The sequence below is a fragment of the Neolamprologus multifasciatus genome, chromosome 23 (assembly GCF_963576455.1).
Source record: "Neolamprologus multifasciatus chromosome 23, fNeoMul1.2, whole genome shotgun sequence".
Taxonomy (NCBI): domain Eukaryota; kingdom Metazoa; phylum Chordata; class Actinopteri; order Cichliformes; family Cichlidae; genus Neolamprologus; species Neolamprologus multifasciatus.
The window spans coordinates 810,276-827,824 of record NC_140460.1 but is presented as its reverse complement, the minus strand read 5'-3'; the positions used below and the strand labels follow the sequence as shown (position 1 = coordinate 827,824).

At 45.4% G+C, this 17,549-nt stretch overlaps 2 protein-coding genes across 5 annotated transcripts; one reads left to right on the top strand and one right to left on the bottom strand.

Annotated features, from left to right (window-relative positions):
* LOC146490604 (kelch-like protein 23) lies at positions 1-3,321 on the top strand. The gene is made up of 3 exons (XM_085152903.1): positions 1-1,129; positions 1,261-1,672; positions 1,791-3,321. The coding sequence occupies exons 1-3, from the start codon at positions 160-162 to the stop codon at positions 2,092-2,094; spliced, it is 1,686 nt and encodes a 561-aa protein (XP_085009029.1). The 5' UTR covers positions 1-159; the 3' UTR covers positions 2,095-3,321.
* A 1,504-nt stretch (positions 3,322-4,825) lies between these two features.
* cers4b (ceramide synthase 4b) lies at positions 4,826-17,318 on the bottom strand. 4 transcript variants are annotated; one of them, XM_085152905.1, is made up of 11 exons: positions 17,104-17,318; positions 16,005-16,181; positions 14,198-14,315; positions 11,857-11,975; positions 11,381-11,438; positions 11,199-11,249; positions 8,894-8,986; positions 8,363-8,491; positions 5,794-5,900; positions 5,499-5,655; positions 4,826-5,418 (listed from the first exon to the last, which is right to left on the bottom strand). In XM_085152905.1, the coding sequence occupies exons 2-11, from the start codon at positions 16,178-16,180 to the stop codon at positions 5,221-5,223; spliced, it is 1,206 nt and encodes a 401-aa protein (XP_085009031.1). In that variant the 5' UTR covers position 16,181; positions 17,104-17,318; the 3' UTR covers positions 4,826-5,220. The 4 variants fall into 4 exon arrangements, with proteins under 4 accessions (XP_085009031.1, XP_085009032.1, XP_085009033.1 ...); XM_085152906.1 differs by lacking the exon at positions 17,104-17,318 and adding an exon at positions 16,785-17,097; XM_085152907.1 differs by lacking the exon at positions 17,104-17,318 and adding an exon at positions 16,486-16,766.
* Positions 17,319-17,549: the final 231 nt, after the last annotated feature.

Genomic DNA, 17,549 nt, shown 5'->3' with positions numbered 1-17,549 from the left:
CTCACAGTTTTATAATCAGCATCTGCTTTTGGAACTGACCCTTTTCCTTTGCTGTCAGTCGAGGGGGGAAATCTATTAATACCACCAGCTGGTGTGTTGGAAAGCAGAGGACGAGGATCCGAGCAGAACACAGGAGGAGGGGTGGCTGTTTGTTGTGACATGGCTGACAGAGGTGACCATGAGCTGAAACTGCAGAGCTTTGAATTGACGCTTGTATCAGAAGAAGAGGATGAGTCTGCTTCACAGGTGAAGGACTCTGCGGCTGATATAACACCTGATGCCAGCCTACAAGTAGAAGGAGAGATTTTTTATGTCAACCGCCAACATCTGGCCCTGCAGAGCCCTTACTTCAGGGCTCTGTTCTTTGGCCGTGGGTTGGAGAGCAGCAAGAGGCAGGTAGAGATTAAAGGTGTGAGTCTGCAGCATTTCAGGACCTTGATGGAATTTACCACAACATGCAGCCTGTCTTTGCACAGAGAAAATGTTACGGGCATCCTCGAGACGTCCGACTTTTTGCAGCTGGAGCGAGCCAGGCTGCTGTGCTGTAAGTTCCTGGAGCGTGAGCTGCACCTCAGCAACTGTTTGGGGATGATGGCCTACGCCTGGCAGCTGGGCTGCACTCAGCTTTATGCCGCAGCACGACAGGTGGTGCTCACTCACTTCTCCGCTATTTCAGCTGAAGAGGATTTTCTGTCACTCTCAAAAGAGTCAGTAGCAGATCTACTTGCCAGCGACGACCTAACCATCCATAAAGACGATCTGGCTCTGGAGGCAATACTGCGCTGGGTGTCGTTTGACCCTAAACGAGAAGAATATTTCCTGGAGCTCATCGAGCTGGTGAGGCCCGAGTCTCTGTCCTTGCCTTTTATCACTGAACTCTTGACCAGAATGAAAAGCTGTGACCCCAGAGCCAGGCTCATCATGAAGCTCAATGAACATTTCCCAGCATCTTGGTCAGTGGGCAGGTCAATGACGAGGACCCGGGCCAGAGAGACCCTGTTCGTGCTGGGCGGGCCTCATGATCAGGAAGAACAGGCGCTGTACCAGTATCACCCGATGAGTGGTAGATGGCAGAGCTGCGCCCCCCTGCAGAGGAAGAACCTCACACAGTACTCCGTGGCTGCAGTGGGTAATGGATGCATAATGAAACTGGCAAAAGTTAGACGTGTGATTATTTTTCATGTGCAGTATTTTTAATATTCTTCAGTTTTTATGATCTTACATGAACACTGAACATTAAATTTTCACTGATTTATTTAGGAGACAGCGTGGTCATGACAGGTGGCTACTTCCGGGATGTTCTGTGGTTCAGCGTGGATTGGGTCCGGATCTACGAATGTGGGAACCAGCGCTGGGTGGACGGGCCCGCCCTGCAGAAGTCCAGACACAGCCACTGCTCCACAGGGCTCGAGTCAGTCCTGTATGTCCTGGGGGGAAGCATGGACGAAGGTCTCGTGGATGATGTAGAAAGGCTGGTCCTTGGGTCAGAGGAGGGCTGGGAGGCGGTGAGTCCCATGGTCAGGGCCGTAGAGAGGGCAGCCACTGCTGCTCTGGGGTCGTGTATCTACGTGGCGTGTGGCCTGGATGAAAATGGCGAAGTTTATGGTGGAATTCAGAGGTATGTGGCGAAGGAGGATCAGTGGGACGTGGTCTCCTATTCTCCATTTCCACGGTGAGTATCTTTCTGACACTGCCAGATTTACACTCTTATGAAGTTTGAGCTTTCAAAATAAACGATACAGGATGATCAGCTGACAATCAAACAGAAAGATTCATATGTTTTTCTTTAGATACGACCTGGTTGCCACGGAGCTCAACAGTGCCCTCTACCTGTTCGGAGGCCGAGCCCTTCGGTTTGACGTGGAGACAGATGAGTGGACGGAGCTGGAGGAGGAATGTCTGAACAAAAAGTTCTTCTGTGGCTGCTCCTCAGTCACTGGGCAGATATACCTGCTCAGCGAGAGGAAGAGTAACAAAGCATTCCCGAACATGGTGCTGCTGGACCCGTACATAGACACCTGCATTGAGCTAGATGATGCTATACCCTGTCCCGTGCCCCTCAGAGGGTGTGTCACCGTAAGAATGATCCCATGATGCTCTATGATGGTTGAAGGAATTGTGCAAATCTCTCGAGCTCTTTCTTTATATTTGGTCAGGAAAATGGGAAATGGGTGCAGCAACTCATGCAAACATGAAGGGAAAGTCACCTTTAATTTTTCAGCACAGGCCGAACTCTCAGGCAAGCTTTAAGTAGTCTTCAGGAGTAGTTCTCCAGGCTTCTTGAAGGACATGCAAAGCTCTTCTTTTATTCTATTCTCTGTTAAGATGATCCCAGAGATCAATAACGATGAGAGAGCAGGAAGCAGGCGGAGGTTTGAAAGTCAGTAGAAGCAGAATACATATGTGTGAATAAGAGGGAGACATGCAAAGAGCAGTGATGGTGAAGGTAGATCCGTTTAAATATCAACCAATCAAGAAAAAGGAGAGTCCAGTAGAGAGTGCAGTCAGGGTAGCAAGAAGCTACAAGATGCTGGAGAGATGCTGTGATGTTTGGAGATGCTAGAAGCACGCCTGGAGGTGGCAGAGTTAAGATTTTCATTTGGAGCGACGAGGACTGACGGAGCTAGAAATGAGTACAGTTAGAGAGGCAAGGCAGGAATGATCTGGAGATGTGCGGAGAAGGGATGGTAGATATACTGGACAAGGATGTTGAATATGGAGCTGCCAAGCAGGAGGCAGAGAGGAAGACCTGAGAAAAGATTCATGCATGTGTGAGGTAGGACATGCAGACGCTCGGTGTGACAGAGGAGGATGCTGTCTGTCACACGGTGGAGTTCCTGCAGATCTCCAACACGACTGGCTGAGACTCAAACCATGACCGAGCCTCCACTGTGTTTCACAGATGGCTGTAGACACACTGCTGCACCTCTCTCCTGACCTCTCCTGTACACACTGGCTACGATTTGAACCAAAAATTACAAAATGTATATTCACTCCACAAGACTCGTTGCCACTAATTTTAAGTCCAATTTGTGTGTAATTTGGCAAACCTCTCCCTGTTTCCTTTCATTAAGAATGGCTTGTGCACAGACACCGAGAACATTTCTGAGGAAATCAGCGAACAGCAGATGGATCAGCTGAAGGGCCAGATGCATCTCTCAGGTCCTGTGTCACGGTGGTCTCATCGTTATTGATCTCTGGGATCATCTTACTCGTTTATGAAAAAGTAAATTCACCCAATCTACTTGTTCATAAACGTGACAATTTGCAGTGTTTTGAAAGGAGCATTGCAAAACACTGCGTCACGGTCCTTGTGTGTTTTTTTTCATGTAACTCTTTAGGACAGGACGTTCAGAGACTGTTCATCTGCTGTAGACAGGCCTGCCACCTCTTTAATCCTCCACAGATGTTTAAGGACTCGCTGCACAACATAAAAATGAATGAAAAAGCAGCAAACCTCCAACCTTCATGAAGCCTGGAGCAATACTGCTCAAGAGCACTTTAAAAATGGTAAATGACCTGTATTTGTACAGTGCTTTACTCGTCCCTAAGGACCCCAAAGCGCTTTACACATCCAGTCATTCACACATCCACACACTGGTGATGGCAGCTACATTGTAGCCACAGCCACCCTGGGGCGCACTGACAGAGGCGAGGCTGCCGGACACTGGCGCCACCGGGCCCTCTGACCACCACCAGTAGGCAACGGGTGAAGTGTCTGTCCAAGGACACAACGACCGAGACTGTCGGAGGCGGGGCTTGAACCGGCAACCTTCTGATTACAAGACAAACTCCCAACTCTTGAGCCACGATCGGCCCTACCAAGAGGGTGTCTGTCACCTCGATAGCAAAACATAAAGAAACATTTGCACAGTACTGTGTGTGTGTGTGTGTGTGTGTGTGTGTGTGTGTGTGTGTGTGTGTGGGGGGGGGGGGGGGGGGGGGGGGTCTTCATTAGTATGAACAAAATGTAAAAGTGTTTTCATAAAAGCTTGACTGAATTTGTACAAGTTTTATTCAGAAGTCGTTTATTTAAACTGTCCAAGTTGTCACAAATCAACACTCATAATAAAAGTCAAAGTTTCATGAGGACATAAAGTGTCTCCTGCTTTTATATCTTCTTAAAAACAACATCCAGGTGAGTCTCCTTCACTGCGTCGGCCCGTTTAGCGCGCCAGCGTTTCACTTTAAACGCCCTGTTGGCGCGTGGGCGTCAGTGACGTCACATCCCCGCACAGACACGCCCTGTTTCTAGCCCTATCACAGCCATCGTTACATAAATGATGTTCACCTGCAGCACGGTGGGAAGACACATGTAAAGTCACACTAGCAAGCATCAGAACACAATTTGGTAAATATTAAAATATTCAGCTGCTAATATCTACATTCATTTTTAACCAGGAGCGTCGATGTATTTAACGCCACTGTCTAAAATAGCTCAATAATGCCTGTCTGTGTGAATCAGGTAGAAATGACACGTAACACGTCACAATAAGGCCTTTCCTGTGTTGTTACAACAAGGGGAACCTTAGTAGCACATAGTGTTCAAAACACAGCAGCCAAGGCACGAAACAAAAGACCCGAGTAGGAAATCGTGCTGCCCGTGAGAAAAAGACACGAAGCACAGACACGCACACGGTTCACGTCTGTGTTTGTAGAAGAAATACTTTTTGTAAAGGCATCAGAAAGGGCAGCGTCTTCTTTGTGCACCAGGGGGCGCCATCGTTCTACAAAGTCTAAATCTGTCGCAGAAAAATACAACTTTAATCACAAGAGGGATTCAAATACAGATTACAGTGAAAACAGCCTATAAAGTGATGTATCAACAGATTTACTACAATCAGGACTGTATGCATGAGCAGCCACGTGGACATAAATCAGTCAGAGTAGTTTGTTCCATTTAAAATAGATTACACCGTATTTTACACAAGAATTAATGTTTTAATACAAACAATATTTTTTTAACCTCTCACTCAAAAAAAGCAAAGATGAACTAAAACGCTGTCCTTCATATTTTCACGTTCTTATAATACAGGGACCAGAAGCAGCATCGCAGTGATCACACGCTCTCATCGTGTTTTTATTGTTGTGATATTAGTGTTATGAGCGGTGGCGTTTCTTCCCGACGTCACATTCGGTGGATCAACAATCATCTGTGCTTCTTTGCTCAGAGGCAACCCCACCCTGACCTGAAATCATCAACGGACCATGTTGGAGCCACTATCTGGTTTTGGGCAGTCTGCTGTTTCTGTTTGTCTGCTTGGTCAGGTTGTTCAGGACGCAGTTGTTAGCCAGCGATGCCAGTCTGGAGTTAATCGCATCCTTCCTCTGCTCCCAGCTGCACTCGCCCCCATCTTCCTCTTCTTCTTCATTGTCATCTACCGGACTTTCCTCATCGCTGCGCACGTCACCCTCGATCTGTGGAGAACAATAAAAGTTAACCATCCGATTCCTCGTTTCCTGCTATCGCCGCCTGCTTAAACAGCCCCTCGGCTCACCTTGCCCACAAAGGCAAACCTGTAGACCATGCGCAGGATGAGGTAGGCCCAGTAGATGTGCAGCACTTGTAGCACGAACAGAAGAGCGTTGAAGAAATAATAACCAAAGAAAGGCTCGTAGAACTGCATTGAAACGATCAGGGTGGTGTGGATGATCCTGCAGGGCAAACACAGAAACAGTGAGATCAGCTGTTCCTACGAACTCTCGAGTGCTCTGAGACAAACTGTACATCAAACCCAGTTGGACATTTACACACCAACACATGAAACTACGTCTGATTTAACAGTTTCTCACCTGCTTGGAAAAACGTACAGCCTCGTGACGAGGAACACCAGAGCAAAGAGGACAAACAGGACATCGCATGTCGTCGCCCACAAGGCGTAGTGCAGCATCTTACCCACCTGTCGGAAACAGGAAGGTAAAAGTTCCTGTGAACATGTTTAGGTTGCCTCTAAGTGCTGCAGGTGTGAGCCCCCCTCCCCACAGCTTCCTGTTCATCAGCCCTGACAGGAACAACCTGCTCAGGTGTTTTCAGGTTATGTCCTCAGGTTTGATTTGTGGTCACACAATTACTGATGTTCTAATCTCGGACGTATGCCAGGGTCAGCTCCACCCCCATGTTCACTTTTAAATATAAAAAGTCATTTTAAACATCAAGCACTTCAGTGTGTTTGTCCTGCAGGGGTCTCAGATCTATTCAATTCAATTCAATTTTATTTATATAGCGCCAAATCACAACAAAAGTCACCTCAAGGCGCTTCATAGATACAGAGAAAAACCCAACAATCATATGACCCCCTATGAGCAGCACTTTGGCGACAGTGGGAAGGAAAAACTCCCTTTTAACAGGAAGAAACCTCCAGCAGAACCAGGCTCAGGGAGGGGCGGGGCCATCTGCTGTGATTGGTTGGGGTGAGAGAAGGAAGACAGGATAAAGACATGCTGTGGAAGAGAGACAGAGGTTAATAACAGATATGATTCAATGCAGAGAGGTCTGTTAACACATAGTGAGTGAGAAAGGTGACTGGAAAGGAAAAACTCAATGCATCATGGGAATCCCCGGCAGCCTACGTCTATTGCAGCATAACTAAGGGAGGATTCAGGGTCACCTGGTCCAGCCCTAACTATATGCTTTAGCAAAAAGGAAAGTTTTAAGCCTAATCTTGAAAGCAGAGATAGTGTCTGTCTCCTGAATCCAAACTGGAAGCTGGTTCCACAGAAGAGGGGCCTGAAAACTAAAGGCTCTCCCTCCCATTCTACTTTTAAATACTCTAGGAACAACAAGTAGGCCTGCAGAGCGAGAGCGAAGTGCTCTAATAGGGTGATATGGTACTACAAGGTCATTAAGATAAGATGGGGCCTGATTATTTAAGACCTTGTATGTGAGGAGCAGGATTTTGAATTCTGGATTTAACAGGAAGCCAAAACAGGAGATCTGAACAGGTTAAAGTGTAAAGACGTCACTGAGTTTACTGACTCGAACGTTATCTCTTTGTTCCAGGTGGTTTTAGTGCAGCGAGAGAGAAAACAAGAGGGAATCACGTGACGTGAGGGTGCGGCTGGCTCGAAATCAAACCTCAGACTCACTGATGAACTCACCTGCACTCAGTAACTAATCATCTACTGGATTTGAAGCCAGCATCGTTTTCCCTTCATGATCTTTATCAGCGTCCAGGCGACAGCCTGTCACGCCCGAGTTGACGCGACTACATATTTCCTCATCTCGTGTTTCGCGGAAACAATTATCATCGTCACTTCTTATCATTGGAACAGCCTCACAAAACCCCACGGACAAAGGAGCAACTGTGGTGGTAAAAGCTTTACAGCCACGACGAGCAACAGCAGAACAAAACCTGTCGCTGTGCGCGGCTCACACGTGTGTGCTCGTGTGAAAGAAGAAGGAAATTCACAAAAATACACAAGAGGCTGAATTCAAGTCAAGTTCCTTGTTTGTGCAATAATCTGCCAGCATAACGATGCAGTCTCCTCCAAACTGCGCCGTGCAAAAGTCTCGAACCACCACTCAGTGTTTTAGATTTTGCTTCCAAGGCGCTCCTGGAATTTTTAAAAGTAGCCTCGAGCAGCGGTTTTAAACTTTCTCACCCATTTTCAGTCCAGTCTGTGGACCCGAGTCACTTAACACTGATGAATGTGTCGACACACAGCAGACAACTTGGCAAAGACCCAACTCAGGTTGAACCTCGAGGCACTTACAGGTTATTAGTGTTATTAGTGAACTTGTGAAAAACATCAATCATAACAGAGTTTGACAGGAATATTTCAGCATCATGTGAAGTGTCTCTGTGAATATTTTTCACACGGAGGACGAGAAGAAATCCTGTCCTTGAAAACTTGGGAAGAACCAGCTGAGACCTGTTCCAGGACCTGAGGGATTCATCTGTCCCTTCAGCTGATCGTCTGCTGTTCACTGAAGCCTCCTCAAAAATGGTCTCAGTGGATCATTTGATCCAAATTCTGATTCACCATTTGGAAAGTATCCGACTGGCTGCACTGACAAACAAACTGCAGTCAAAACGAACCTGGATGGAAAACATGGACCAGCCTCCCAGAGCCTGCTCATAGTTTCCAGTGTGGTGTCATCCTGACAGAGAACACAGCATCCAAGAAGAGAGCTTTGGGATGCGCTCGTGAAGGTAAAGAAATCTTCCTCAGAGTTCAGGCTGTGTTCCAGAATAAAGGTGGTCATACGAACATGGACTTATGGACGCTTGAGAATGAGGCAGCGTATAAAAGTCACTTTCATTTCCAAATATGCTGCACTTACGTCCCTTTTGTTAGAAAACAAAGGATGAAGTAGTGGTTTGTGCACACGGTGTATCTGGAGGCAGGTGTGGTGTTTTACCTCGAGAATAATGTCGGCGGAGTCGTGAACCAGCATCACCAGAGTGCCCACCCTCACGTAGTTGGCAATGTAGGAGAAACCGATGAGAATTATGGTGGCAATATGATGAACCACCTGCTCCTTGAAATCCTAAAACACAAACACACATGCATACACTTCAAAACATGCAGCAGCATGAACAGCAGCTGCACGGGTGCCGTTTGAAACCAGCATGGTTAAAATATCAAATGATCGTCTGCACTGATTCGTTAGTTTAAATAATACAAATATGACAGCAGCAAAGCCTCCTGAAGGACAGAAGCACTGAAATGAGATGACTGTGAATATTTACAGTGTTCAGTACAGTTCAGGTTTCTGTGGAGACTGAACTGAATATATACTGTAACACTCAAAGTACAGAGTTACAGATAATCACAGTTACAGATCATCCAGAGCATAATCTGCATTTGCTTTTTTCACCATTGGACTAAAACGTTACATTTCAGGGATTAAATGTGGAATAATAACCAGGTGTTTTCAGTTAATACTCACTTTTCGCTTCACATCCACAGAGATGCTCAGAAGCAGCGACAAATAGAAGCCCATCTCCAACATGTAATACCAGTAATGAGCCTCAGACACAGGCTGATGAAGGAGAGAGCGACAGCAGGTCAGTGTGATCAAAACAGACGCTAACAAACACCATGCTCATTTGTCCAGACGTAGAAAGCAACAATGGTGATGCACGCAGCAGCATTCACAGACAGATGTGTCAGATTGTTAATCACTAGGGCTGCCACGATTACGTCGACTATCAAAATCGTCGACGACTGATTTAATAGTCGACGCGTCGTTTGAAGCTTTGTAAGATCACAAAAGACGCAGGAATAAGTAGTAGGATTTAAGAGTGTAATAACGGACTGAAACAGAAGATGGCAGCACTGCATGTACAAGGATGCCAGCTGCCGTTAAACCCCGAAGAAGAAGAAGCTGTGTCCCAGAATTCATAGCGCAGCCCAGCTCAGTTTCCAACAATGGCGGCAGCTAGTTAGTTTTAATATTACTCTTATTATTCTTTCTGGGTCACAAAATAAACGTTTAACATATTTTCAGGCGAGAATGTAGCTGTGTAAACCTCAAATATCTGCTCAGTTTATCAAGACACCACATATTTTCAAAAGCGCTCCGACGTTTTCGGAGACGTCTGTTACCCACTAGCTCGATAGCTAGCCGGGAGCTAGGCTAACTAGAGCCGTGAGAACACCGGACTCCCGGCTTCAAACCCACCGCTGTCTTTCGCTACTCAGGTTAAACATGATATATAAGTCACTTAGATAACTTAAAAATGTTATTGTTTGGCTTTTTTCAGTGTTTTATTTGTTCCTGAGTAAATCGGTTTGGCTGAGATTAAAGTTATAGTTTTTACACAGCTGAATAAACATCAAGCAGACAGCTGATTATCAGAAGTGTGAGATGCTGGAGAATTTACTCCGGTGTCCTGTTATATTTTAGATAGCAAGGAGTTTATTAAACTTCACCGAAACAATCTGCAAATTTCATTAAAATTTAATAAACTATCATCTTGTCTTTATTTTTAGTTAGCACATACCTGAAACACTTAAAGCTGTAAGCTAATGATAGTTATATAAGAGCAGATGCTGCTGGTGCAATAAGCTGTACGTTTTATGTCCAATGGATGATGATCTGATTAGTCGACTAATCGGTGACTAGTCGACTATCAAAATAATCGTTTGTGGCAGCCCTATTAATCACTGAACTCTAACTACATGCTTTTGAGGAACTGAAAGAGTTTAATGAACAGTTTTCTGAACCGATTCCTTTAAGTGTGCTGAAGCAGGCCTGGGCTTTTTGGGGTAGTGGAGGCAGATATTCAACTCTGCTGAGTATTTACAGCTTCACCTGTCTGATAGCTTCAGGGGTGAAGTCTAGCAAAGGTTCAGTGGCCACGTAAGAACTCCTCGCTCTCATTTACAAGCACAGAGGACGTGCTTCATGCACAGGAAGTCATGGCGCAATCTTAAAGAAAAACATTTGGAGAAGACTCAAAAGTGAAAGTTTGCAGCGACACAATGACAGGAAGTTGACTGAGGTATTTACCCTAAAATACGTCCTTTCTGAGAAAAAAATCAAGTCTGCAGTAGCAGAGCTGTTATCAGTTAATGCAGATAAAGAGAGCCGTGGCTTCCAGGGAAGAACGTGTGCCATCATCCACACGGCGAGTTAAAAACCACAAAAGCATTCAGAGCTTTGCAGTCAAGGAAGTCGGAGTTGAAACATTCTGGGTGGAGTCTGCATTAAAAACGATCAGTGTGCTCTTTCTGCACTTTCCGTGCTTTAAGTAGATCCTATTGTTCTTAGAGACCGGCTGAAGCAGATTTTCAGTTTCAGCTGTTGGGGTGTTGGGGTGGCTGTAGCTCAGGTGGTAGAGCAGGTCATCTACTGATTGGAAGGTTGGTGGTTCGATTCCTGGCTTCCCCTAGTCTGCATGCCAAATATCCTTGGGCAAGATACTAACCCCAAATTGCTCTCCGATGCATCCATCGGAGTATGAATGTGTGTGAATGTTAGCTATAAAAGCACTTAGAAAGATGTGCTTGTCTGAATGGGTGAATGCACAAGTTGTGTAAAGCGCTTTGAGTGCTCAGATGAGTAGAAAAGCGCTATATAAGAACCAGTCCATTTACCATTTAGCTCACAGACGTCTCTGCCACTTAATGCTTCATGAATATAAACGTTAACTTAATAACAGACAAAAGAATCAAATGACCATGAATTAAAGAATCTACGACTCATTTTACACTTGCTGCAAACCCCAACAGCAAAATCTGTGTCCTACCTGTTTGGGATAACCCCTCCAGCACTCGCTCTGATCCCAGAACCACGGCGTCTAGAAGATAAAGGAAATGATAAATCTCTTCGCCTCGATCTTATTCAAACATCGTAGTAAGCAGATGTCGATTCTCAAAATTCAGAGAAAGGATTCGAGTCTTTTAAAGAAAAAAGTGACGACACACTTACATCAATTAACGAGCCGAGCCCTGCTGTGAACGACGTGAGGTAGAAGACGAAGCGCCAGCTGCAGATAAGAACAGACGCGTCATCGATCAGCGCTGTGATGTCACAGTGGCCCACTTTGATTTTAAATGGACGAGACGAGTGACACGAAAGTTTTAGTTTAGCAACAAAACTATCATGACCTGGATGAGAGTTTTGAAAATATCATTTACATGGTAGTAATTACTTTGGTGCAGCATGAAGCTCCACTGTGGAAAAGCTATAAAACTTAAATGTTGTTACATTTTCCAAAGCCATCTAGTGGGCCGGATCGGTGTCTTTGCTGGGCCCATTCTGGCCCCTGGGCCTTATGTTTGACACCCCCTTATTAGCGGATGCTGTGTAAATGAACTACATAGTTCTATGAGATCAGACAAAGATGTGACATCTGTCCAACAGGAAATGGCTCAACGACGGCGCGTATGAGAAGAAAAACTCACGAGGCCTCGCAGAACTTTTTGGTGCTGCTGGGTCTGTCCTGGTTCCTTCTGTGTCTAAACCAGGTCTGGATCTTTCTCTGCGAGAGTCCACACTGCTTCCCCAGGCCCACCACTTCACTCTGAGGACACACACACACACACACACAGCTCCAGCACTGTATCAAAGGATAAACTGTGACACCACGCTGAGCAGTGAAATGATTTTCCCACGATTGTGTTGTGCAACAGAAATACAGTCGTTGTGTTCAGGAAATAAATCTACTGTGTTGCACAACGTGTTTGTGGCCAAGTTATTTACATGGGGAACAGCAAAGTCGTTAGCTGCTGCGGCTGCTGGGGGCCCCATGGAAATAGATTTGCAAATAAGCCAGAGCATGCACACGTATGCACGCACACACACACACACGGGTAAAAACAATGCAGAAAGGCGCTCATGGAGCGGTGCGTCTCCACTTGATATGCTCAGTCATGACTCGTCCTGACAGCTGTACACCCTGCTTGTCTGCACAGGAACACGGCTGCTCTGCTGCGATGCCAAATTACACCAAGAGCAGGGTGGAGGATTTCCATGATTCGGAGAAAAGTAACAGTTACAGACTAATGGCGCTGGTTTGTCCTCAGATTTTAACTAATTATTCTGATTATCAGCAACATAATAGGAAAGATTAATATCAAAGGGACAGACAGGATTATGTTTATGAAGATGATTGCGTCTCTCACAGTGCAGCGAACACGCCTGCTATGAACTGAGATGTTTTTGTAAGCTCGAGCCTCGCAGCCTGAGCTGCATCTCTGTGGGGACGGCCCGCTTTCAAACTGTTCCTCGTTCCAGAGGAAGCTGGCACACAATCGTACTCGTTCTCCTGGATGGAGCCACACCCAGCACGCATGAACTGTTTGTGTGACACAATAACAGATGTTCCTATTTATTAGGGACACACTAAACATTAAGAGTGCCTGGCTCAAGGTGAGGTTTTCCATTTACATTTGCATTGACTTTGCAGGATGTTTACATATTTATATAGATGATCATGAGATACAGTTTATGTGGTCGTTCTTTAACCAAGACGGAGGTCTGAGCACAGATGTCGTTTTTAAGCTCAGTATAAGTATAATCCTAAGAAATGGGAAATACTTTGTAGGTTTTCATGTTTTCAGCACACTAGAAAAATCTGGGATCATCTCTTAAACTGATCTTTAACCTATTGGGCTGCATGCTTATAAGCAGAGAAGTAAGGGATTACTATTGCAAAAACAGTAATTAGATTACCGTTACTTTCCCGTAGTAACGCTGCGTTACTGCGTTACTAAAACCGTGATTTTTTTTGCCAGAATGTCTCATGACAGTGACGTAAGCGAGTGCGACGTTCGTGACAACAGCTGTGTGCAGATCAACAATGGATCATATATCGAGTGCAGAGAGAGTATGAGCGTGCAGCGTTTAAAGCGTGGAAGTACTGACCTTACTTTGAGTTTGATTCCATAAAAAGTGACAAAAACATTAGTGTCCGTTGTGCGTGGGAAGAAAACTTCTTTTTACAGCGAAAAAAACCCCTAAACTTCCAAACAAGCACCGAGTAGCTACGACGTAATGGGAAACTCACAGAGAAACTCGCGGATTCTTCCACTGACCGCTGCACACCTGCACCAGGGTAACCCTCCGCCTACCCCACTCCTGCTTTACAGGTGAAAATAGAGCAACAGGACCGCTAGTCTTTGACTTTATTTATTTTCTGCTGTGTTTTACTTGCATCTATTTGAAAGACTGAGTGTAAACACAAAAAATATTTTATTTTATGTGCTGGAATGTGCAGAAAATAGGTTTAAATGTTAAACTAATTTCTTCCAGTCAGAGAATGTTGCAGATAATTAAATATTTGCTTGATGCATAAAGTTAAAAGATTAAAACTAATAAAACAAGTTTTAAAAAGAGACTTTTCCATTTGATTACATTTTGTATGATGATTATGCAGAAAAAGTAGAATTGGGCTGAAAGATCTATCACTTTATCACCTATTCAGGTTGTAAATCGTGTTTTTAAAAAGTAACTAAGTAATTAATTACTTTTGAAAATAAGTAATCAGTAAAGTAACGGGATTACTTTTTTTGGGAAGTAATCAGTAATTAATTACTGATTACTTTTTTCAAGTAACTTGACCATCTCTGCTTATAAGTGACTTCAACAATTCATTTATTCATATATTGGTGGAATATTAACTGTATTATACAGATGAGTGTCACATTTAAAGCAATGACTCTGTCGTTGCATTATCCCTGTTATGTGTACCATAGTTACAGTAGTGCGCTCCACGGACAGTTAGAGGCTCCTGTGAACACCAACCTGCGATGGCTGCTGGCTGTGCTGTTTATAAAACGCTTCCAGCTTTGGGATGGAAGCGGCTCGAATCCGAATCCGATCCTTCACACCTAAGACTCTGCTGAGGGGGATGGCGATGACCCTGAGAAGACAGAGACCAGAAGAGATGCTGTTTTATATATATATGCATATATGTGCATAATAGCAAATGCAACCCTGTTAATAAAACAAACGGGAGTATGTGTGATGTCATCAACAGCTGCTCGATGTGCTCCAAACACAGAAGAGCAACGAGAGGAGCTCATTACTCCTGACAGCCTGTGGAGCTGCTGCCGTGGACGGCTTGTGCCCAGACAGCCTTTGGCATTATCCGATCCAGCATCAAGAGACACTTGATCTGTGTGTGTGTGTGTGTGTGTGTGTGTGTGTGTGTGTCAGACGGAAGGAGACAGAAAGATCAACAGAATAATACAATATGAGGGTATCAGCAATGAATACATGTTTAGATAAACGTGCGTGTGTGTAATTCTATCTCAGAGATAATGATCCTGAAGTGTGCACGCAGGGAGATAATGAGAAGGTCAGGGCAGCTTCACAGAGGGACACACAGCGCTCTGGTTACAGGAACACACACACACACACACACACACACACACAGCTGTGGCCTGAGAAGACTGCGTGGAGACACCTTCCAGCTGGCCGACGTCTACGCGAGCACAAATGAAGGTGCCCACCTCTACGACTCGCCATCACCCTCTGACCCCGGACTGCTCCTACAGCTAATGTTACCAATCTGCTAAAACATCGCTGATGAAGGTACAGACGAGGATGCTAATCTTCAGCTCTCACAGACAATACAGCAGCTGACGATGATGATAATGGAAAGGCGTGCAAGCTGTGGTCATGTGGGCCGCGTCTCTGGTTAACTGTACAAACAGGTTTACTGTGATGTTTCTGCTCACAAGCATCAATGTGATTGGCAGATTACTGTGAAAGCTCTCGTCAGTATTTAGGTTCATCAAATGTCTGATTTTGTGCCACTAACATTCTGAAACATTCGATCCTGTAAAACCAAGAAAGCGTTTGAGACACTGAGACAAACGCATCATCAGACCAGACTCGCAGATTAACTGTAGCCTCGAATTATTATTATTTCTCTTTCATTCATCCAAAGGGCAGCGTGTTCAAATGTTACGTTAAAGTAGAACGATATGAAATGCTTATAAAGACGAGTGAAGATCTACTAAGAAATGTCAGGTATCTGAAGATAACATTCAAATCCCTTCAGCTGTGACAGCAGAAATATTCTGATCTTTTCCAGGGAATCTCTTGAAGCACCGAGAGGACACGTATAATAAGCACTAGTAGGGTTTTCTGTGCGATCACCCCGACAGCAGCCACTGACTGGTTGGTGTGGACTATACCCTGCAGAGGCAGCTTACAGAGAATCAGCATGCATCGCAAAACCTCAGCTATAAACGTCTGTAGTCGCCATAAGAGATATTTTCCCTCAAAAACACTCGGACACACTTTAACACAAGGCTGGAGCGAGCCTGGGGGAGACGGGACTCTCACACAGCATGTAGCGCATGAATAAAGGGAAGAGGAGGCGTTCCTCAGCAGCTTAGCAGCAAACACCCTCCAGCCAGCCACCATGACCAAAACAAGCCAAGCAGAAAATGACTTTTACCCCACAAACAGCATCACACTGCTTCCTTCAACTAACTCGGTAAAACTGAAAAGGACAAAACTGTGCGCCACATAACTTACTGCTCTGCTGATTTCAGCCCAGCAGATAAAAAAGCAGAGCTCGCCGTGAGCTCGGCCTCACCTCTCAAAGATATATCTGATGGCTATGAAGATCAGAGCTAGTGGTAAGGTGTAGATGAGATGCCTGGGTAGAGGAAAGTGGCCCTCTCCTTCCTTCATCTCCATGTCTTTCCAGTGACTCCCAGGAGGGATCCAGAACTCTTCCCGCCACAGCCACTCGTTCAGCAGGGCCTCCATTCTGTGGGGCATGAAAGAGGAAGAGGTGAGGACTGTCTGGCTGCACAAACACAGTTTACCAGAACGGGAAGCGGATTCAAATGAATGACAAAGAGGACAAGAGGAAACTGTTTGCTTACGCACAGAAACGATGGAAAAGAACAACAGCACAGAGTCATCGCTGCTACAGCATCAGCTCACATGTTTAGATTACATGATCAATAACGGTGATTCCACCTCTTTACATCTAGTTGATCAGCAGAGCAGTGTTTCCCCAGGAAATATTCACAAAACATTTTTAAGCAATAAATGAAAAAGTACGACACCTTCAAATGAATTTGAATTGTTTCATGTTTCCGGCTTTAACAGGTTACATTTCCTGAACCCCGCAGCAGCTGCAGCCGGTCACAAACATGAATCAGATGCAAACTTGTTCCTGACTGAACGGGACAATCAGCTTATCAGCATTTCAGAAAAGAAACCTGGTGTTCAGGTCCAAACACCTGAGCATCGATATGATCAGCAGACGTGTCTCTGCGTGCTTTTCATCTACGCAGCGCAGCCTTCACACACACACACACACACACACACACACACACACACACACTGTATGCTGTAAGGTCACTACTGTTATTCTCAGTAAACGGTTTGCACGGTCTGGGTTTAAAAGCTGCTGCTGAGATCCAATCGATCCGCGTATCGATCCGGTCGTAGCTGTAGAAGAACGTGAGCCTGCGCAGTCAGATGACAGACAGACCGTAACCACCGTGCGCCGACTGCACGGCGAGTGCATCAGATTAAAACAGCAATAATTGATCCATCAGCTGTTATTCGCGGAAGCACAGCAAACCCACGGGTCCATCGACCATTCAACAAACCACGCAGAGAGCTTCGAAACAGCGTTTCTGTATCTAACACACGCAGAGAGGAGATGTTGTGCTCACCTGTCGATCCTGTGATGGAAGAAAGCGAGGCAACAGCGGCGATTTAGAGAGGAGGGGCGTGTGGACGCACCCCGCTCCTACCAGCGAGGGCGGAGAGGGCGTGTGCTGTCATCATCATCATCATCATCATTTTCTGCTCCGGATCTTGCGCCACAACATGAGGATCATAGTATTTTCTCACCAGCCAAAATCTGCTCAGCCACTCACTGGGACAATTCCACGTGCTGCCGACAGGGGGCGAGAGGAGGCGCGTTCAAATGAGGCTCGCGAGATTTTCTGCTCGGGTTGTAATTTCACTTCTGTTTATTTATTTGTTTTGGGGGGTTCCAACATATCGCAATTTTTGTGGTTAAACATGAGGCCCGGGGGCCAAAATGGGCCAGGAATAACTTCAGTTCGGCTGCTTAGAAAAATATGAAGGAGGGCAAAAAATGGCTTAACTGTAT